The sequence below is a fragment of the Petromyzon marinus genome, chromosome 57 (genome assembly GCF_048934315.1).
Source record: "Petromyzon marinus isolate PM22_M1 ecotype Great Lakes invasive population chromosome 57, UKy_Petmar_22M1.pri1.0, whole genome shotgun sequence".
In the NCBI taxonomy this organism is placed as follows: domain Eukaryota; kingdom Metazoa; phylum Chordata; class Hyperoartia; order Petromyzontiformes; family Petromyzontidae; genus Petromyzon; species Petromyzon marinus.
The window spans coordinates 9,641,194-9,664,352 of record NC_133723.1 but is presented as its reverse complement, the minus strand read 5'-3'; the positions used below and the strand labels follow the sequence as shown (position 1 = coordinate 9,664,352).

Here is a 23,159-nt window from a genome sequence, read left to right as displayed (position 1 = left end):
AACAGTGCTCGCGGTTTGCATGCCAACAGTGTGCTGTGTAAGCTTGTACATTTTAAAACGTACTACTCGTAAGAGCGGCATTCGCTAAACCTACCCGCTGGCCAACGTCATGACGTCACCACGTTACGCAGTGGGTTTGATTTGCCGTGACGTAAACATCGTCCGGCGTACCACCCCCCTTGCATTATGCCGTGACGTCACGCTCCAAACCAATTAGCGCGAAGTGGTGACGTAACGCGTATTCTTTGTGTCTTTCGGTGAAGTCACGTAGATCGAAAAAATAATAACAATAAAATAATAAAAAATAAAGTGAATGCAAAATAATAAAAATATCACGACGTTTCGTTTTTTTTCCTGATGACCATTGCTTGTGTTGCGATCGAAATGTCGTGATATTTTTTATTTTTTATTCACTTTAGTTTCATTTAAATTTTTATTATTTTATTGTTATATTTTTTTATACCTACGTGACTTTGCCGAAAGACCCAAAGAATATGAATTCCTGCAGTCACGAAAGCTTTAAAAGTCACAACGTAACGCGTGATCGGCTCGTTACGTCACGACGTTACGCCGTGACGGTGGGGGAGGGGGCGGGTTGCGGGGAGGCGATCCGGGGAGGGGGGGCGCGGCCCCCTTACGCGATGACGTCTTCGCAATTCGAATCCCACTGCGGCGGCGTTACGCGATGACGTCACGACGCCGGTACGCGGTGACGTCACGACACCGGCCAGTGTGTGTGTGTGGGGGCGGAGTGTTGAACAACGGTGAGTTTTTGCGAACGCGATTTTTTGACAATTATTTCCTTACTCTTAAACGTTTACGCTTATTTACATCGATTTAACGGCGACAGCCTTCCCCGTGCGGATCGCAGGCAGCTTGTGCGTTCAAGCGTTATCGTGTTAATATTGCCAGCGTAAGGGACACGTGAACGCTTATTCAAGCGTTAACATGACCTTAGTGCGCCATTAGTGTGCAGTATACATGGACTGTATGTGACATGCAGCATAGGTTGTGTCATGTATAGGCTTACTATATCTAGACCTATTGTGTAGACTGTGTGTGTCACGTATAGACCGTGTCATATAGACTGTGTGTGTCACGTATGTGACATGTATAGACCGTGCCATGTAGACTGTATGTAACATGTATAGACTGTGTCATGTAGACTGTATGTAACATGTATGTACCGTGTCATATAGACTATGTAACATGTATAGACCGTGTCATACAGACTGTATGTGACATGTATAGACTGTGTCATGTAGACTGTATGTAACATGTATGTACCGTGTCATATAGACTATGTAGCATGTATAGACCGTGTCATACAGACTGTATGTGACATGTATACACTGTCATGTAGACTGTATGTAACATGTATAGACCGTGTCATGTAGACTGTATGTAACATGTATGTACCGTGTCATATAGACTATGTAGCATGTATAGACCGTGTCATACAGACTGTATGTGACATGTATACACTGTGTCATGTAGACTGTATGTAACATGTATAGACCGTGTCATGTAGACTGTATGTAACATGTATAGACCGTGTCATGTAGACTGTATGTAACATGTATAGACTGTGCCATGTAGACTGTATGTGACATGTATAGACTGTGTCATGTAGACTGTAACATGTATAGACCGTGTCATGTAGACTGTGTGTAACATGTATAGACTGTCATGTAGACTGTATGTAACATGTATAGACTGTCATGTAGACTGTATGTAACATGTATAGACTGTGTCATGTAGACTGTATGTAACATGTATAGACCGTGTCATGTAGACTGTATGTAACATGTATAGACTGTGTCATGTAGACTGTATGTAACATGTATAGACTGTCATGTAGACTGTATGTAACATGTATAGACCGTGTCATGTAGACTGTGTGTAACATGTATAGACCGTGTCATGTAGACTGTAACATGTATAGACCGTGTCATGTAGACTGTATGTAACATGTATAGACCGTGTCATGTAGACTGTATGTAACATGTGTAGACTGTGTCATGTAGACTGTATGTAACATGTATAGACTGTGTCATGTAGACTGTATGTAACATGTATAGACCGTTTTGGTTTAAAGCTTTCGTGACTGTAGGGATTCATATTCTTGGTTCTTTCGGTAAAGTGGCGTAGAAGGGCAACAATAAAATAATAAAAATATAAAACAATAGGACTCCTCTACTGACGAACGACACTTAAGATGTAGATGCCACTGGTTCTTCACGTTCTGCAGATGTAGATGCCACTGGTTCTTCAAGTTCTGCAGATGTAGATGCCACTGGTTCTTCACGTTCTGCAGATGAAGATGCCACTGGTTCTTCAAGTTCTGCAGATGTAGATGCCACTGGTTCTTCACGTTCTGTAGATGTAGATGCCACTGGTTCTTCACGTTCTGCAGATGTAGATGCCACTGGTTCTTTACGTTGTAGATTTAGATGCCACTAGTTCTTCACGTTCTGCAGATGTAGATGCCACTGGTTCTTCAAGTTCTGCAGATGTAGATGCCACTGGTTCTTCACGTTCTGCAGATGTAGATGCCACTGGTTCTTCACGTTCTGCAGATGTAGATGCCACTGGTTCTTCACAGATACCACTGGTTCTTCACGTTCTGCAGATGTAGATGCCACTGGTTCTTCACGTTCTGCAGATGTAGATGCCACTGGTTCTTCACGTTCTGCAGATGTAGATGCCACTAGTTCTTCACGTTCTGCAGATGTAGATGCCACTGGTTCTTCACCTTCTGCAGATGTAGATGCCACTGGTTCTTCAAGTTCTGCAGATGTAGATGCCACTGGTTCTTCACGTTCTGCAGATGTAGATGCCACTGGTTCTTCCGTTCTGCAGATGTAGATGCCACTGGTTCTTCACGTTCTGCAGATGTAGATGCAACTGGTTCTTCACATTCTGCAGATGTAGATGACACTGGTTCTTCACGTTCTGTAGATGTAGATGCCACTGGTTCTTCACGTTCTGCAGATGTAGATGCCACTGGTTCTTCACGTTCTGCAGATGTAGATGCCACTGGTTCTTCACGTTCTGCAGATGTAGATGCCACTGGTTCTTCACGTTCTGCAGATGTAGATGCCACTGGTTCTTCACGTTCTGCAGATGTAGATGCCACTGGTGACTTACCATGTGGAAATGTATTGCAACCAAATACTTTAAACGCACGTTGTTTGGAGGGAATAACCGGAGTGCCCGGAGAAAAATTCACACGGCCGCGGAGAGAGAGAGAGAGACACGCAAACTCCAAACAGTCGTCGGGGTCGGGATAAAACCCACAACCTCCTGTATACCAGGCGAGGTAGTTAACATCTCCTCGCCACCGTGGCGCCCAAATCCAGCCATAGCCCCGATGTACGTCTTCCCCGTCTTCACGTCGTTTCGCAAATAGTACGTCGTCACTTTATTAAAAGGAAAATAAAAATTTTTTAGCACGTCATAGTGTGCAATGCTTCTCCATTTGAATGCGCCGGTCGGCGGGAGGGTGATGAATGGTGTGAGGAGTGGGGAGAGATGAGATCCAGAAATAAAGGATAAGGAGATAATCCTAACGGATATAGGCTTGTTGTGGACCCCATAAGCCGCACCAACCAATTAGCCATGGGTATCCATGCCTCTTGTCATCGTTATCTTTGTCATCAGCAACAGGAATAGGGCAGTCCTCGACTTAAGAACGTGGTTACATTCCGAAGACGATTTGCTTGTATCTCGGAACTCGATGTTTCATATTTAATCGTGTGTATTATTTTGTTAAACTCGTAACTAAAAAGGAATATGTTAATACTGTTATGGATACCGTTTAGTAAATCGATAAGATAAAGTGGTGCAGTGGTTGTGTCGAATAAACGGTCGACTCGGCCTTAACTGAGTGCCTGGCTGTGGTGCGTACAAAACATGAGTTCGCTTTTGCCAACATCTAAACGTTGGCTCTTTGAAAGCCATCAAAACATTTCGATTTTACTCCAAGATTAATTCTTTTGGCTGAAAAAGTGGCTCGGCGGGATTCGCCCGCGCGCCAGGAGCTCTGCCAAAAAAATGTTTTTGTCTGTCATGCCCTCAAAGCGGTCGTCGATATTTTGTCACATGTGCTGGTGGTTCGTCGTGAAGCCGCAGTGACAGCGTTGACGCCACGATTGGCAAAGCGCTGGCTCAGAAGTCCGAGTCGGCATTCGTAGCACGGCCTTATAACCAAAGCGTGCGGAGTTGCGGGCCAGTCACGTCAGATTTTAGAAGCTCAGCGGGGCGGGCCCAGCGAGAGCCGCGTGATTGACCGCCGGAAACGCACGGAAGGTTGGAGAAGCCTCATTGTGGTGAGATTCTTTTTTTACCCACGACAATTTCGAGACTTTCAGAGTTTGCTCTCGATTATCCACGCGTGCGGTTTATCCGACTTGTGGATTAACCGCGCACCTGAGATTGACGTAAATGAATATCTCTTGGATTTTCCCCTTAGAAGCCCAAATTAATGGTCGATCAAACAATTGTACATCGTTATTCCTGGAAATGTTTCTTACAAGTCGCGTGTGCTTAAACGGGAAAAAAAATATGTTGCTCCGGTTAATCCGAAATCAAACGTGATCGCCTCTACGATACTGTGGTTTGCATATATATGTTTACAACAGTGGGTGGCGGAGTTTGATTATTTTTGGATAATCCGTGATTTTGAATTATCCACTGCCATCCTCCCCGTCATTCGCGTGGATGATCAAGAAAATCGGCAATTTTTTATTTATTTCTGTGCAGCGCTTGGAATACGATGTTATTGCCCAAAAGGTGCTTTTGTATCAAACATTTATTTTCGTATTGATTTGAAGCTTTTGTGACTGCAGGAATCCATAGTTTTTGGCTCTTTCGGTAAAGTCACGGAGTAGGTAGAAAAATAATCGATCGTGACATTTCGATCGCCACACAAGCAAGTCGTCTTCTCTCTCTCCCACCTGAAGACGATTGCTTGTGTGGCGATCGAAACGTCGCGATGGATTATTTTTTTCTACCTACTACGTGACTTTCCCGAAAGAATCAAAGAGTACAGTTATTTTTGTCATTAATTTACCCTATTTCTTTTTTTAAACAATGAGAGTGAACATTCAGCCGTACTCCATCGTGCCTTTCCTTGAAACGGGCGTTTGGAGATCGTTGAAAAGAAGAAAAAAAAACGTGAACATTGAAACTGTTTTCTCAGGTTAATGAACAAGCGTCCCCGTGTCCAGTCAAGCGAGAGTTTGAAATCATGTCAGGTGAGATTGCACTCCGACACCATGCGTATCGACGCTCTAGTGTGTCTGTTCAAAGTGCCGAACTCCTGCTGTTGTTTTTCAACGTCGAGTATTGCTCCCCGTTCCCGGTCTACGACTCAGAACTTCGATTCAGACTGCAGGAGAAATCCGATGAGCTATAAAGCTCTTTTTCTCACAGATGTCCAGTTCCCGGGGGGAGGGGGGTGGTCAGATGGGTACAACAACAAACGATACAAATAACACGATAAGAATGCACATTATAAGAAAGGTAAACAAATCACAAACAATTAAAAGTTGTTCAAATGTTTCCCCAGTTTTATTTTGCACCATCCAGGCTCAAAATCCCTGCCTAGCTTCTAAGATCAGATGATGAGATTGGGTTGCATTCCCGGTAATTTGGTCATATGTTTACAAATACAAAAGACAAAGATCCCCCCTATTACAGCCTTAAAGGACCGTGGGGGCAAGTGCTGTTAGCGAGCTCCTCTGAAGGCCAGAATGGTACACCAGGGGGTGGGTGGCCAGCACCACGCCCGACCTAAGGCAGGCCCAGGACCGGTTCAAATAAACGTCACCGGTGTTGTGCCGTGAGCAGGAATCCAACTCGGGCCGCCGGGGAATCGTAGGGCAGCGTAGCGCAAATCGCTACGCCGCTCCCCACAAGATACACAACAGCAATTGCAATAATGCCCCACCACCACTCTCCCACCATCATCTGCGAAAACTTGGTAGGGCCCTCCAGAAAAAAGAGTCTTGTGACTCGGCAAAGCATTCCTGCTTCGTAATAGTAGTCATAGCGATGATGATAATAATAATGTGTCCGTTTGTTTGCAGAGAAAGAAAATAACTTCCCCCCACTGCCCAAGTTCATTCGGCTGAAGCCGTGCTTCTACCAGGACATTGAGGGCGACATTCCTCCGCCACACACGCAGACCGTCAAGCGACTCTACTACCTCTGGCTATGTACGTACGTGTGTATGTATGTATGTATGTTGTATGTGTGTATGTTGTATACATGTATATTTTATGCATGTTGTGTGTATGTTTGTTTTGTTGTACGTATGTATGCGTGTACATACGTAAGTACGTTTCCATGTTGAACTCCTTTCGCAGCGTACGTGCTCATCGGAGGTGCGGGGGGAAGCACAACAAACGAAACGCAAAAATCAGTTTCTAAATAAATTAGTTCGTCAATCTAGTAGCTTCCTAATATCGGACGGAAGAGCATTCCAGACGGCCGCAGAAGCGCACCTGACAGCGCCACGCGATACGGCGACCACGGCCTTTGTCCGACGGCCAGCCAGAAGCCGCCGCTGCTGCTGCTGCTGCTGCGAGGGTGGCCGTAGTTTGCGTGATGATGGTTTACAGCTCCTTGACGAGGTCAACAAGGCGCCGTGGTTTCGGTCGTGGCCAGCAGCACCCGCTGTGTGTTGAACGAGCGCGACCCCGGAACGTGTTGGTGCGCGCGTCACAAATCACGGTGGTGCTTTCCCGTTGGACGTTTCAGTGCAAGGGCTTACACTGGCCGTGAACCTGATCGGATGCCTCGCCTGGATCATCGGTGGGGGCTCGGCCACCAACTTTGGCCTGGCCATTGTGTGGCTCCTTCTCTTCACGCCCTGCTCCTACGTCTGCTGGTTCCGTCCCATCTACAAAGCCTTCAAGTAGGTCGAAGCGGAGAAACAATCTCCGTTTGGGGCGGGTGCGTTGTGGGGGTTGGTTCATAATGGCCGGGCCGAAGACACCTCGACAGCGCAGCGCTGAGTTTAAACCCTCGGCTTGGGTGTCTCAGCTACTCGCCACGGTGGCAAGATGTTAACTACCTCGCCTGGTATACGGGAGGTATTGGGTTCGATCCCGACCCTGACGCCTGCTGTATATTTCGAGTTTGCGGTGTCTCTCTTCCTGTGGCCGCGTGGATTTTTCTCCGGGTCCTCCGGTTTTTCCCTTCACATTTAGAATCGACATCATGCGTTCCGAGTATTTGGCTGCTTTAAGTTTCCACGTGATAAACCACTTAACTGGGCTATCATTTTGTGATAGCCAGGTCGCTTCTGAAAAAAAAGCTATATAGCTGAGTGGGGCCTTACTGGTAAAATAAAAAAAGAGAACAGTTTCATAATTGAGCTCATAATCAGAATCAGAAAGGGTTTTATTCGCCATGAAAGTTCACACAGACAAGGAATTTACTTTGGCAGGAAAGTGCATACATTCAACATATAGGAATCTTAAATCTTAAATAAGTCGTATACAAGTCTAACTATACTAAAGGTACAAAGTCTAACTAACACTAGGGGGCAAAAGTATGTAAAATTTTGAATAAATATTGAATATAAAGTAGCTATAAGATACAATCTAAAAATACAAAAAATGAAGATAGGGTATGGCAAGGTGTCATTTTGTAGATAAAATGTTCAAGTCAGTGTAAGCCCTTGGCCTTGTTGAAGAGGCCAGCAGCGGATGGGAAGAAACTGTTTTTGTGGCGTGAGGTTTTGGTCCTGATGGACCGCAGCCTTCTGCCGGAGGGGAGTAGCTGGAACAGAGAGTGTCCAGGGTGGGAGGAATCGGCCACAATCTTCCTCGCTCGCCTCATGGTCCTCGAGGTGTGCAGGTCCTCGAGGGTTGGTAGATTGCAGGCAATCACCTTCTCAGCAGTGTGGATGATACACTGCAGTCTGCTCTTGTCCTTGGCAGTGGCAGCAGCGTACCAGACGGTTATGGAGGAGGTGAGGATGGATTCAGTGATTGCTGTATAGAAGTGCACCATCATTGTCTTTGGCAGGTTGAATTTATTCAGCTGCCATAGGAAGTACATCCTCTGTTGAGCTCTCTTGGTGAGGGGGCTGATGTTCAGTTCCCACTTGAGGTCTCGGGAGAGAATAGTGCCCAGGAAGCGGAAGGACTCCACAGTTTTGACTGGGGAGTCGCACAGGGTGATGGGGGTGAGTGAGGCTGTATTCTTCCTGAAGTCCACAACCATCTCAACTGTCTTTAGAGCATTTAGCTCTAAGTTGTTCTGGCTACACCAGGTCACCAGGTTGTCAGCTTCCCACCTATAGTCAGACTCATCCCCACCAGAGATCAGCCCAATGAGGATGATGTCATCCGCAAACTTCAAGAGTTTGACGGACAGATGATTGGAGGTGCAGCTATTGGTGTACAGGGAGAAGAGCAGTGGGGAAAGGACGCAGCCCTGAGGAGTTCCGGTGCTGATGGACCTTGAGTCAGAGACTTGTGTTCCCAGCTTAACGCACTGCTTCCTGTCAGACAGGAAGTCTGTGATCCACCTGCAGGTGGAGTCGGGCACATTCAGCTGGAAGAGCTTGTCCTGAAGCAGGGCAGGGATGATGGTGTTGAAGGCAGAGCTGAAGTCCACAAACAGGATCCTAGCGTAGGATGCTGGGGAGTCCAGATGCTGTAGGGCAGTGGTTCTTAACCTGGGTTCGATCGAACCCCAGGGGTTCGGTGAGTCGATCTCAGGGGTTCGGCAGAGCCCCCGCCACGGAGGTCCGGACACACTTGAATTATTGTGTAAATTTGTGATGACACACACGGCCTGCTTGGCCATCACTGGCTGCAGATGATCATGCTACACTGCTTGGCCAATCAGCGCTGCGGGGAATTTAGTGCGTACTCAGTAGTCAACGTGTGACTGTTGTTGTCGTACGTCGTGTGATTGCTTTAATATTTTATCTATACTAACTATGTCGGGCAAAAGAAGAAAGTGGTCGGACGAATATGTACAACATGGATTCTCATGTATCACGGAACGTGATGGGAGTGAGCGTCCTATCTGCATGATTTGCAACGCCAAGTTGAGCAACTCTAGTCTTGCACCGGCAAAACTAAAGGAACACTTCTTGAAGCTGCATGGAGACGGGGAATACAAGAACACAACACTTGCTGAATTCAGGGTGAAGAGAGCCAGATTCGATGAAAGGGCCACTCTGCCTGCTCTTGGATTTGTACCTGTTAACAAACCGATCCTGACAGCATCGTACGAAGTTGCTTACCTGATCGCAAAGCAGGGCAAGCCACACACCATTGGTGAAACACTTGTGAAACCAGCTGCATTAACGATGGCGAATCTGATACTCGGAACAGCGGCCGAAGGTAAATTATCCCAAATTCCCCTTTCAAATGACACCGTCAGTGACAGAATAGAAGACATGAGTAAAGACATCTTGGCTCAAGTAGTCGCGGATCTGATTTCAAGCCCGGCAAAATTCAGCCTTCAACTCGACGAAACCACAGACGTTTCTGATCTAAGCCAGCTTGCTGTTTTTGTACGCTATGTGAAAGACGACATGATAAAAGAAGAGTTTTTATTTTGTAAGCCTCTTACAACAACAACGAAGGCAGCCGATGTGAAGAAGCTTGTGGATGACTTCTTCAGAGACAACAATCTTTCATGGGATATGGTTTCTGCAGTTTGTACGGACGGAGCTCCAGTCATGCTGGGAAGAAAGTCTGGTTTTGGTGCGCTAGTAAAGGCCGATGCACCACACATCATTGTGACGCATTGTATTCTGCACAGGCATGCGTTGGCAACAAAAACCTTATCTCCAAAAATGGCAGAAGTATTAAAAACTGTGGTGGAATGTGTGAACTATGTGCGAAAAAGTGCTCTGAGGCACCGCATCTTCAGTGAGCTATGTAAAGAAATGGGCTCTGAATTTGAGGTACTTCTGCTCCATTCTAATATTCGGTGGTTATCCCGGGGACAGGTGCTGAATCGTGTTTTTGCCATGCGTGTGGAATTAGCCCTGTTTTTGCAAGAGCACCAACACTGCTATGCAGATTGCTTCAAAAATCCTGAGTTCATTCTCATTTTAGCGTACATGGCTGATATATTCGCAGCTCTCAATCATCTCAATCAGCAGATGCAGGGTGGTGGAGTCAATATCATGGAAGCGGAAGAACACCTGAAGGCTTTTCAAAAAAAGCTACCGTTATGGAAACGACGAACAGAGAACAATAACTTCGCAAACTTCCCGCTTCTGGACGACTGTGCAAGTAAGATCGAAGATGTGTCTGGAATCGGAGATATTTCTGTATCCACGGAACTGAAGCAAACAATTGCCACGCACTTAGATGAGCTTGCAAAGTCTCTCGACGGATATTTCCCTACAAGAGAGTCATATCCAGCATGGGTGAGACAGCCGTTCACGTTTGCTGTTGAAACAGCAGATGTCAATGATGAATTCCTCGACGAAATCATTGAAATTCAGCAGAGCCAGGTTCAACAGCAACTCTTCAGAACAACAACGCTCTCAACGTTTTGGTGTCGACAAATGAACAAGTATCCAGTTATTGCTAAGAAAGCCCTGGATTTTTTTATACCATTTGTTACAACATATCTTTGTGAGCAATCCTTTTCGAGGATGCTGGACATAAAAACGAAGAAAAGGAACAGACTTTGCTGTGAAAATGACATGAGAGTGGCACTTGCCAAGGTGAAGCCACGCATATCTGAACTGATCTCTCAAAGGCAACAGCAGAAGTCACGTTGATTTCCATGTATGTAATTTGTTGTGAGTTTATGCATTGTGTTGGTTTTATTCTTTGAACAAGGTAATGTTCATGCACGGCTCATTTTGTGTACCAGTAAAAAAACATATCTATGTCTTGAATTTGAAAAAAATCACATTTTATTTTTCACTAAAGAGGGGTTCGGTGAATGCGCATATGAAACTGGTGGGGTTCGGTACCTCCAACAAGGTTAAGAACCACTGCTGTAGGGTGAAGTGGAGAGCCATGTTAACTGCGTCGTCCACAGACCTGTTGGCTCTGTATGCAAACTGAAGGGGGTCCAGGAGAGGGTCTGTGATGGCTTTGAGGTGTGCCAAGACCAGATGCTCAAAAGACTTCATTACCACAGAGTTAAGGGCGACCGGTCTATAATCATTTAGTCCTCTTGGCCTTAGCTTTTTGGGCACAGGGATGATGGTGGAGGACTTGAGACAGGCTGGTACATGGCATGTCTCCAGGGAGGTGTTAAAGATGTTGGTGAACACCGGAGACAGCTGGTCAGCACAGTGCCTGAGGGTGACTGGAGAGACAAGAGTCCGGCCCGACTGCTTTGCGTGGGTTCTGCCTCTTGAAAAGTCTATTAACTTCTCCCTCCTGAAAGGAGAGAGTCGTCTCTGTAGTAGGGGTGGGGGATGGGGCCTCTTGGGTGGGAAGGGGTAGTTCAGGACAGTCCAATTGTCTTTCAAATCTGCAGTAGAACTCGTTCAGGTCGTTGGCCAGGCGGGAGTCGTTAGTGGTGTGGGGGGCTCTGGGCTTGTAGTTGGTGATCTGCCTGAGCCCTCTCCAGACAGAAGCAGAGTCGTTAGTAGAGAACTGGTCTTTTAGTCTCTCTGAGTACAGTCGTTTAGCCTCTCTCACCACCTTGCTAAACCTGTTCTTCGACTCCTTGAATCTGTCTCTATCCCCACTCCTAAACGCTTCCTCCTTCTCCAACCTCAACCTTCTGAGCTTTGCTGAGAACCAGGGCTTGTTGTTGAAGTTCACCCTGGTACGTGTTGGAATACAGCAGTCCTCACAGAAGCTGATGTACGACGTCACAGCCTCTGTGGGTTCATCCAGACTATTGGTAGCAGTCGTGAACATATCCCAGTCAGTACAGTCCAAGCACACCCGCAAATCCTCCACAGCCTCACTGGTCCACTGTTTAGATGTCCTCACAGCAGGTTTACAGAGCTTTAATTTCTGCCTGTATGCAGGAATCAGGTGGACCATGGCATGGTCAGAGTGTCCCAGTGCTGCTCGGGGGACGGCGTGGTAGGCTCTACTGACTGTAGTGTAGCAGTGATCCAGAGTGTTCCCTTCTCTGGTAGGGCATTTAATGAATTGTATGTATTTGGGGAGTTCGTGGCTGAGATTACCTTTGATAAAGTCGCCAAGTACGATAACCAGCGAATCTGGATTTGCTCGCTCAACACTCAGAATCTGGTCGGCGAGCATGCGTTGGGCCTCTTTAACCTGAGGACCCGGCGGCAAGTAAACTCCGACCAAAATGAGCGACGCGAACTCGCGAGGCGAGTAGAAAGGTTTACAGGTTATAAAAAATGATTCAAGGAGCGGAGAACAATGTTGCAGAATCGCTGTGACATCTACACACCAGCCACTGTTAATGTAAAAACAAATACCACCGCCTTTCGTCTTGCCAGAGAGTGCTATGTCACGATCCGATCTTAAAAGATGTAATCCTGCCAGTTGTAGCGCAGTGTCCGGAATCAAATCACACAGCCATGTCTCCGTGAAGCACAAAACAGAAGATGAAAGAAAGTCTCTGTTTCTCACCATCAGTAGCTGAAGTTCGTCCATTTTGTTGCACAGTGAACGTACGTTGGAGAGGAAAAAGCTCAAGCACTGTTTGGATCCCGCGTCTGCATAGCCGTACGAGAGCCCCCGACCGTTTACCCCTTGGGCGGCGTTTCGCTGCTTGAGCAAAGCCTAGCGCGGCATTAACTAGAATGCCTACTAATTCTGCCGCTGGAAGCAGAAAAGTGGGAAATAAATCCACAGGAGTTGTTTCCCTGATGTTTAAAAGTTCGTCTCTTGTTAGGGAACTCCGAAAATCTTGGCAAAACACTGAATTAATAGACAAAACAGGGCGCACCGACCGGCGAAGGCTACCATCATCGGCGCCATCTTCGCACCAGCACGGGTGTGCTGAACAGCAGGACTCTCTCACCAGCACGGGTGTGCTGAACAGCAGGCCTCTCTCACCAGCACGCGTGTGCTGAACAGCAGACCTCTCTCACCAGCACAGGTGTGCTGAACAGCAGGCCTCTCTCACCAGCACAGGTGATCAAGCAAAACAAGACAAAACCGGACAAAACAGGGCGCACCAACCGGCCGAGGCTGCCATCATCGGCGCCACACATGCATATGTTAATGGGCGGGTTGAAGACACTGACACAGCATAGCTGACGCTCTGGAGTTTAAGCCGAGGGAGCGATGCATCTCTAAGCGGGTTTATAATGCGGTGTCTCTCTTCCTGTGGCCGCGAGTCAGTGAAGCTGAGATGTTGCACTTGAGCTCTTGGTTTGGGCGCATCTCCGTTTCTTGGGGTTTATGATGGCCATGCTGGCATCACCGAACCACTCCCACTTACACCGTGTCCCGTGTTCGAGTCGGCTGCAGCTTGCAGGGCGTGGGTGTTCCCCGTCCACCGCTGGATCTCGGGACGCGCGAGCGGTTCAGCGGAAATTTGATTTAAAGAGGCGTAGCAGTGGCGCCGTTTTTAAAGACGTTGTCACTCGCCGCGGAGAACCGTATCGACACGACCGCCGCCACTCTCTCATCTTCATCGGTACGTCATCAGTACGTCATCAGTACGTCATCGGCTCGTCATCGGTACATCATCGTCATCGGTACGTCATCGGTACGTTATCGTCACCGGTACGTCATCTTCATCGGTACATAATCGGTACGTCATCATCATCAGTAGGTCATCGGTACGTCATCGTCATCAGGACGTCATCGGTACGTCATCGGTACGTTATCGTCACCGGTACATCATCTTCATCGGTACATAATCGGTACGTCATCATCATCTGGACGTCATCGGTACGTCATCGTCATCAGGACGTCATCGGTACGTCATCGGTACGTCATCGGTACATCATCGGTACATCATCGGTACATCAGCGGTGCGTCATCGTCATCGATATGTCATTGGTACGTCATTGTCATTGGTACGTCATTGTCATTGGTACGTCATTGTCATTGGTACGTCATTGTCATTGGCACGTCATTGTCATTGGTACGTCATTGTCATTGGTACGTCATTGTCATTGGTACGTCATTGTCATTGGTACGTCATTGTCATTGGTACGTCATTGTCATTGGTACGTCATTGTCATTGGTACGTCATTGTCATTGGTACGTCATTGTCATTGGTACGTCATTGTCATTGGTACGTCATTGTCATTGGTACGTCATTGTCATTGGTACGTCATTGTCATTGGTACGTCATTGTCATTGGTACGTCATTGTCATTGGTACGTCATTGTCATTGGTACGTCATTGTCATTGGTACGTCATTGTCATTGGTACGTCATTGTCATTGGTACGTCATTGTCATTGGTACGTCATTGTCATTGGTACGTCATTGTCATTGGTACGTCATTGTCATTGGTACGTCATTGTCATTGGTACGTCATTGTCATTGGTACGTCATTGTCATTGGTACGTCATTGTCATTGGTACGTCATCAGTATGACATTGGTACGTCATCGTCGTCGTCATTGGTATGTCATTGGTATGTCATCAGTACGTCATTAGTACGTCATTGGTACGTCATTGGTACGTCATCGTCATCGGTACTTCATCATCATTAGTACGTCATCGGTACGGGAAAGGGTTAAGATGCAGGAATCAGGTCTCTGTCTCGTGCACCAGTGGCGAAACGGAGTTCTCAGTCGTCGAGGGTTTGACGTCTCGGCCCAGTCAAAACGAGACCCGCCTCCGTGTATCCAACGTTGGTGCACCGAGCTATGTACCCGGTTGAACTTCTTTCGCACCGTTCGCGGCCAACCGTGCTCATCGGAGGTGCGTTGTTGCGCGCTGGGGTCGTAGTGCGCGCCACCGCCGCCGCCGTCGTTATCGTTGCGCACGACGTCCGACGTTTCGCGCCACGTGCCGGAAGCCTCTCGAGTTCCGGGTAGTTGCTGAGGAAGCTTCCAGCGTGCGGAGCGAAAACGTTGGGACGTCTCGCAACGCACGGGGTTAAAATCCAGAAAACGCATCGGAGATCTGCAGGGTACGGCACAGCTGCTGCGCGAGCCTACGCCGGAGCGACATAGATTCGTTCAGAATCAGAATCTTTATCCTTGAGAAATCCGATGAGCTATGAAGCTCTTTTTTTTTTTCAAACTACAGATGACCAGCAGGGGGCCTGGTCAGCAAGTTACAACGACAATACATCAACAAAAACGAGGGAGGAGAAGTATAGGATAGGAAAGCATATCACAAAAAATAAATACGTGAAAATAAATACGTAAAATGGACAAAGTGTATTTGATCAAATTGCATAAGTACACCAATTCCAAAGCTCGGACAAAGCAGCAAAACAACGGCAAGAACAGTCACAGACCACAGCAATACAACGCCACGGTCCCTCAATACAATTGCACATGAAAATTGAACCATAGATACACGCGGGGCTAAGGATATTAAACTTGTGTTGTCCCTCCTTGACTCTCCCCTTTATTTTGTAACTCTGCCCCCCCCTCCGTGCCCCCCCCCCCCCTCCCCACCACACCGTGTGCCCCAGGACCGACAGCTCCTTCAACTTCATGGCGTTCTTCTTCGTCCTCACGGCTCAGCTCGTGATTAACGTCATACAGGCCATCGGCATCTCTGGCTGGGGAGTCTGGTGAGGGGCCCCACGGTGGCTGCCGGTAGACCTGCTCCTCCCTCAGTGTGTGTGTGTGTGTGTAGGTCGACTCAGCCTCAAATGAGTACCTGGGTGCGGTGTGTAAATATCACCATTGCGGAGGCAAAGGCGGTCGGGCGTGGTGCTGGCCACCCACCCCCCTCGTGTGCCGTGCCGGCCCTCATAGGTGCTGCTCGCTAACAGCACTTGCCCCAACAGTCTGTTACAGGCTATATGGGGGATCTTTGTTTTTTGTGTGGGTGTGAGAGAGCGTGAGAGTGTGCGTGAGAGAGTACATGGGAGAGACCCTCGCGACCTCCCCACCACGTCCGCCCTCGCGACCTCCCCACCACGTCCGCCCTCGCGACCTCCCCACCACGTCCACCCTCGCGACCTCCCCACCACGTCCACCCTCGCGACCTCCCCACCACGTCCACCCTCGCGACCTCCCCACCACGTCCACCCTCGCGACCTCCCCACCACGTCCACCCTCGCGACCTCCCCACCACGTCCGCCCTCGCGACCTCCCCACCACGTCCACCCTCGCGACCTCCCCTCCACGTCCACCCTCGCGACCTCCCCACCACGTCCACCCTCGCGACCTCCCCTCCACGTCCACCCTCGCGACCTCCCCACCACGTCCGCCCTCGCGACCTCCCCTCCACGTCCGCCCTCGCGACCTCCCCACCACGTCCACCCTCGCGTCTTCCCCTCCACGTCCACCCTCGCGTCTTCCACTCCACGTCCACCCTCGCGTCTTCCCCACCACGTCCACCCTCGCGACCTCCCCACCACGTCCACCCTCGCGTCTTCCCCACCACGTCCACCCTCGCGTCTTCCCCTCCACGTCCACCCTCGCGTCTTCCCCTCCACGTCCACCCTCGCGTCTTCCCGGCCACGTTGACCCTCTCGTCTTCCCCACAGTGGCTGGATTGCGACCATATCGTTCTTCAGCTACAACATCGGAGCGGCCGTCGTGATGCTGATCCCGACCATCATGTTCACCGGCCTCGCCGTGCTCTCTTTCCTCGCGTTAACCAAGGTGACGATAGCCACGGGGGACCCCCCCCCCCCCCCCCCCGCCCCCTGCAGTGTCAAACGACGGAAAATATCTAAATAAGAGTTTGCTTTAACCCTAATCTGGCAATTCAACGGGGCGTTGAGATGCTCCAACGCGTCGAATGTCTCCCTCCCCCCCCCCCCCCCCCGGGGGAAGGGCCTCACCGAGCGTCAAGACTCTTTGTGAGGTTCCTGCAGTAGGTGGCAGGGGGGGGGGGGAGCAGGGGGAGGGGGGTTGCCCTCGGCGTGATGTGCGTGACGTTTCAACTCCACGACGCGCCGCCACAGTCGACAGCAACACAAACCTCGGCGCGTTTTATTTTGTCAAGAGCACTTGTGTGGCCTTACGACGAAAAAAGAAATCCCAGTTACGTTAAAACTGTTAAAAGCTACGTGCTTTTTTTTTATTTTGCCAGGTAAGGCCCGCTGAGCTACATGGCTCTTTTTTTCTGAAGCCACCTGGCTATCACTAACGAGAGCTCAACGAAGTGGCTTATCCTCATCATCACGTGGAAATCTATGGCAGCCAAATAATCTGAAAACGCGTGATGCTGTTTATCAATGTGGAGGGTAAAAACCCGGGGGACCCGGAGGAAAATCCACGCTACCACGGGGAGAGAGACAACATGCGGGCGTCAGGGTCGGGATGGAACCCACGACCCTCCTGTATACCGGGAGAGGTAGTTAACATCTTGCAACCGCGATGACCATAATGAGAGGGACACCACAAACTCCAAATGTACAGCAGGCGTCAGGGTCCGGATCAAACCCGCGACCTCCTGCGCACCCGGCGACGCAGCTAACGCCTCGCCACCGTCGATTCTGTAGGTGCACGGATACTACCGCGGCAGCGGCGGCAGCATGAGCAAGGCCCAGGAGGAGTGGACGACGGGAGCGTGGAAGAGTCCCGTGGTGCAGCAGGCCGCCTCGCAGGCCGTCGCCTCTCAGCTGCAGCAGCAGCAGCAGCAGCAGCCGCCTGCTTACGGCAACGTCCCCAGCTACGGTTACGGCTCTGACCCCATGGCACCCGCCGACCCGTATGGCGGCGGCGGCGGTGGCGGCGGCGGCGTTGGCGGCGTTGGCGGCGTTGGCGGAGGAGGAGGCTATGGTGGAAGTGCCGGGGGTTATGGGGGAAACGCAGGGGGTTATGGGTATGGAAACGAATACGGGACAAATGCCAACCCGGCTGCCGGTTATTCCTACGGAAATCAGATGTGATTTGTTCTTAGTTTTTTTGTTTGCGGCGATGTAAAGAAACTTTAAAGTGAGGTGTCGTAGTCCGAGTGTGTTTCATTAACTATTTATTTCCGTTTCGTTTGTATAATTCGGCGTGGATTTGCTGTTACCGACAGATCGATTGTCGCTACTGCCGAGTTTTAATGCTAAAAGGCGACGACCGGTCACTCTCGTTTCGTTACATTGTTTAAGTGGGTTCAGGTGCGTCTTCAATTCTGGCCGTGCGTAGGTTTTTCCGAGGAACGTACGTGCCTACGTTGCATGTTGAACTTCTTTCGCACCGTACGTAGCCAACCGCGCTAATCGGAGGTGCGGGGGAAGGACAAGCAAACTAATACACAAAAAGCAGTTCTAAAGAAAGTGCGTTTTCAATATCGATGATTTAGAAGTGCGTAGCTCCCAGTCGGCTTCCTAATATCGCGAGGAAAGAGCGTTCCAGACAGCCGCGGAAGCAGCGCATCTGAAAGCGCCGCCCGACGATGCGGTGACCGCGGTCTTCGTTCGGTGGCTAACGGCCAAAAGCCGCCGCTGCTTCGAGGATGGGCGAAGTTCGCCTGGCGGCGATTTAACATAACGGTTTTGATGAATCGTCACGATTCAGGGTCACGGTCAGACAGGCGAATCGGTTCTTGTATTGCCCCTTGTGCAGTGTTTTGTAAATCCACAGCGGTTGTTGTGGTTCGGGCAAGTCGTAGTAGTGGTGGTAGTGCGGCTTTCGCGACCAATATCCACAGAAGAGGTCATTGTATGAATGCGTCGCTAAAACACGGCACCACCCGACACAGCCAATTAGTAAAAGTTTGTCACGTAAACAAAACAACAATAAACACACCGGTTAGTGCTGTACGAGTAACGAATTGCCACGTTTTGTTTACGTGACAAGCCTTACTGATTGGCTGCGTCGGGTGGTGGCGAGGTTAACGACACATTTATATTGACGCGATGGTACGAACCCAAAAATACCTCTTTAATGGCTGTGGTTCTGCAGTATACGCCAGGATTGTTGCGATTTGGCGAGGCTCAAATTCCACCGTACGATATATACAATCCACGGTAACCGTAGTGACAGCGGTCCTTTTTTTTTCTCCTCCGCGATGTCGTGATCATCGTTGCTAATTTTTTGTAATACATATCTCATTTCCTGACTATGTGAAATAACAACCACGGTAATGAAAGTTCTAAATAAGTAGCTATGTTAACCATTAAAAAAACATATCATTTTCCTGCATCGCATCTTCCAAGCCTTTGACTACGGTCGTAATTAATTTAATTAGTTCTTCTCTAGCTGACGGCACGTGAATCACTGCGGTCGGAAAGGCTTCGGGTTGAGTGAACTTCGGTAAGAACGCTTTCTCTCGTCACGCTTGAGCACACGGCAGATTTTTGTTAGTTTTTTTTACGCGGCACGGACAATTTGCTCGGCACGATTTCCGTCGACACTGCGCGGGGGGCGGGGGGGGCGCTGAGGTCTCAGTCGTAGTCGCGAACGTTCATTGTCAGTTTGGCAATGGCAAACGTTTAATTCTGTGCCCACCGTAGACTCCACTGTGACGTTCCGCGATAGAATCCACTGTGGAGTGAATCGATGATGCACAGCAGCAGCAGCAGCAGGGATCTATACAGCGGTGGTTCTCAGAGTGCGGTTCCCGTACCCCGGTGGGCCCCGGAACCTCCGGTGGTCCCCGATCGCCCCGGTGGTCGGCGACGTTCCTCCAAGTTGGTCAACGGAGCTGTGATGCAAACGCAGCTCGACGCGGAATTCACGACAACGTTCAATCCCTTTTTCGTTTAGGACATTCACATTTGACTTATGATATTTAATTTTAAACTGGAAGCTATGTCAACTACCCTGAGTGAACTAACCCTAACAAGATCTAAATGACCGGTATTTAGAGAGAGAAGTGAATGCGTCTTGTCACCAGGAGCGGGGTGGGGGGGGGTGTGCTCTGGGTGGGCCGAGTGATCCGCCGGCCTAAACTAGTTTGAGCGACAACATCCGCTCGATCCAATCCAAAGTGACCCTTCGATTCCACATCGGCTAAAAAAAAATCTGTTGACTCTGCGGTGGTGCGAACGTGTTGAATCTGTAGTGATAACATTACAGGGACTCCCGCTGCTTACGGAACGAGCTGGGTTTCAGAGGTCTGTTCGTGAGGCGGTTTGTTCGCGAGTCGAACTCCACTCCCGTCGCTTCCAAACGCGTTTTCACGGCGGGTCCCCCGGCAGTTCACGCGAGAAAAAAGGGGCAGCTGAACCCGGCTCGAACAGGACACCGTTGGGGCTGTACGGTTTGCCGTAGTCTTGCACAGGAGGGCACGGTGAGCCGCCAAGACTTTGGGGGGTTATTTCGTTGAGAAGAACATCGTGGTTGTATTTAAACAAAACGGACGGTGTTGGGGTTCTCCTTCGGAAAGTAAACACTGGACGAGTTCCTGCCACGGGAACGTAGAGTTTCCTTCACTGGATTGTGGCCACGTGTGGCTTGCACACGGGGGCACACGGCGAGCCACGACTTGCCGTATGTATTAAGATCTTCGCTGGGGAGTGGTGGGGGTTATATGGTGGTTGTATTTAAAACAAAACTGACGATGTTTTGGTGGGGGTTTGCGTCGAAAAGTCAACACTGGTTTGTCCTATGGAAAATGCCGAGTTCCCTGCCACGGGAACGGCTCATTTCCTTCACTGGATCATGGTCACGAGCGCTTACGGGCAACATCCAGTGCCCCGTTCGAGGGGAGCGGAGGCCACGAGTTGGGAGTATTTATATTATTCGTGTGTTATCGAGTATTTTGTGAATTGCCCAAAATAACGCAAACGAAGCGCGTCGTGAGTGTTAATTATCTCGTGAGTGAATTCATTTCATTCCATCCTGAAACGGAGAGGTTTTTTTTTGTTTGCGGGCAGTTCGTGCGCGTACAATTTTTTGTTCAGCTATCGGCGTTGCAGCATCCCCTGCACCGTTTGTAGGGGGGGCGCGTTCCCCGGGAAGCCCCATCGTAGACGGTCGAAACGGGAGACACATCACTTTGCCGATGTATTTTTTTTTCCCTTTTATCAGCCGTATTTAACGCAGTTTATCAAGAGGTAAACATCAACAACAACGACAACAACGACGACGAACAAAACCCGGCTCGAGAATAGCAACATCTCCACGCCAAGTCACGTCGCGAACCAGACCGGCTGTTCACATGCTTCAACTAAACTTTTGTTCTACCAGGTACGGCCCACTGAACCACGTACAGGGCGCTTCAACAAATGTTAACACCCATACGGGACTATCGTTTTTTTCATGGAAAAAGAACGGTTAATAATTACACTGTAACGTGATAACAAATGTAACGTTAATAGCTTAAAGAAGTCAAAGAGTCTCCCGCTTGTTCGCCATCGTTGTCAACGCGTGGACTGGAATCTCCTCCAGGAGGTCTCCAGATCCAGGATGAGGCGGCACATTTCTCGTTCGTTGTTGCAAATTCTCGGAAGTGTTAACATTTTTTTGAAGCACCGCCCTCTATGTAGCTCTGTTCCAGAAGCAACCTATCGCAAATGTTCGCTCAACGGAGTGACTTTTCACGTGGAAATCAATGGCAGCGGCCAAATATTCTTAAACGCGTGACGTTGATTCTAACTGCGGAGGGATAAAGCGGAGGACGCGGAGTAAATATTCACGCGACCACGGGGAGAGAGAGAGAGAGACGCCGCAAACTCCAAATATACAGCAGCAGGAGGCGTCAGGGTCAGGATGGCACCCACGACCCTCCTGTATACCAGGCGAGGGCGTTAACATATCTGAGCCACCGCGTTTGGATCCGTGTCGGCAGATGCGTCGTAAATCGAGTACGCGTAGTAAATGTGGGTCGTCGTAAACCGGAGACCGGCTGTATTTGCTTTTGTTTTCTTTTGGGGAGGGGGGGGGGGTGTGCGGGGGAGGGGAATGTGTTGCGTCAGCTGTTGGGGGGGGGGCGGGTTTGAAAGTGAAAACGCCGCGCTTGAAACTCAACCAATGCCCCTTTTGGCTTCCGTGAGCGTTAAACGATGTTTGGTGCGGGGCCTTGGCTCAGCCGGCAGTGAATAATTCAACTCGGGCGTGAGTCACGGCGGCTTCGCTTGGCAACGGCGAACCTGCTTCATGCAATTCTCGGTTGCTATTTGAAAGCACTGACCCGTGGGGTAAAACATTCACGACTGTTTTATATATTTATTGGGATAACTTAAAAATCGTCTTACTAGGATCGGGATCTGCAGTGGTTTAATGGTTTGGGGCCGTCCATAAATGACGTCACGCACCTGGGGGGGGGGGCGGGGCTCAGACATTTGTGACGGTGACGAGGGGAGGGGGGGGGTGAGAAATGTGACGTCACATCAAAATGCGCAACTTTAAATAAATATAGACAACACGTTCTACTTAATTAAATTGACTTTTTAATAAATGTTTTCTCCTCCAACATCAGAGTGCAGCTCCACATTAAATACGCACTACAATGACAATAGTTTAAATTGGGGGGGTGGGGGCAGAGCTTTGTGACGTCATATTTGAGGGGGGGTCTGACCTGTTGTGACGCCGTGTGACGAGGGGGGGGTCAAGAATCGTCCAAAATCGCGTGACGTCATTTATGGACGGCCCCTTAGCACAGAGGTCGCCGGTTCAATCCCCGGGTACGGAAGTTGAAGCAACGGGCCAATCTATGGGACCCGATTTGCCGGTATCAACGTGATGGGGAAAAATAATAATAGCATGTACCCTTTCAGGCACGATTACAGGAGGTGTTAAGATGTTGAAACACTAATTAGACACCTATTAACCAATAATACCGCAACCCCTATCACTACCCCAACCCCTATCACTACCCTAATCACTACCCCAACCCCTATCACTACTCCAACCCCCATCACTACCCCAACTTATCACTACCCATATTACTACCTCTACCCCTATCTCAATCTGTATTATACTGGAAGAATCCGATGAGCTATAAAGCTATTTTATTCATAGATGTCCAGTAGGGGCACGGGGTCAGATACAAAAACACAATAGGAGTGTAAAGTATAGGTAAGGTAAACACATCACTTAAAAACAAACGAATTTTATCTTACCAGGTAAAGTCCACTGAGCTATTAGCTTCTTTTTCAGAATCAACCTGGCCGCAAATGATAGCTGAATGAAAGTGGCTTATCATGTGGACATTTATAGCAGCCAAATAATCTTAAATAATATTACC

General features: G+C 49.1%; 1 protein-coding gene across 2 annotated transcripts; it reads left to right on the top strand.

Moving 5' to 3' along the window:
• The first annotated feature begins 645 nt into the window (after positions 1–645).
• LOC116954999 (secretory carrier-associated membrane protein 5A-like) lies at positions 646–22,809 on the top strand. 2 transcript variants are annotated; one of them, XM_032975918.2, is made up of 8 exons: positions 712–764; positions 4,129–4,331; positions 5,204–5,258; positions 6,093–6,221; positions 6,766–6,922; positions 15,547–15,648; positions 16,573–16,690; positions 17,536–22,809. In XM_032975918.2, the coding sequence occupies exons 3-8, from the start codon at positions 5,252–5,254 to the stop codon at positions 17,923–17,925; spliced, it is 903 nt and encodes a 300-aa protein (XP_032831809.1). In that variant the 5' UTR covers positions 712–764; positions 4,129–4,331; positions 5,204–5,251; the 3' UTR covers positions 17,926–22,809. The 2 variants fall into 2 exon arrangements, with proteins under 2 accessions (XP_032831808.1, XP_032831809.1); XM_032975917.2 differs by lacking the exon at positions 4,129–4,331 and having other exon boundaries at positions 646–764.
• The last annotated feature ends 350 nt before the right edge of the window (positions 22,810–23,159 follow it).

Excerpts from the sequence above, each read along its gene's own strand:
- LOC116954999 (XM_032975917.2), top strand. Across the intron at positions 15,649-16,572 it reads ATCTCTGGCTGGGGAGTCTG|TGGCTGGATTGCGACCATAT; the intron begins GTGAGGGGCCCC and ends TCTTCCCCACAG. Across the intron at positions 16,691-17,535 it reads CTTTCCTCGCGTTAACCAAG|GTGCACGGATACTACCGCGG; the intron begins GTGACGATAGCC and ends TCGATTCTGTAG.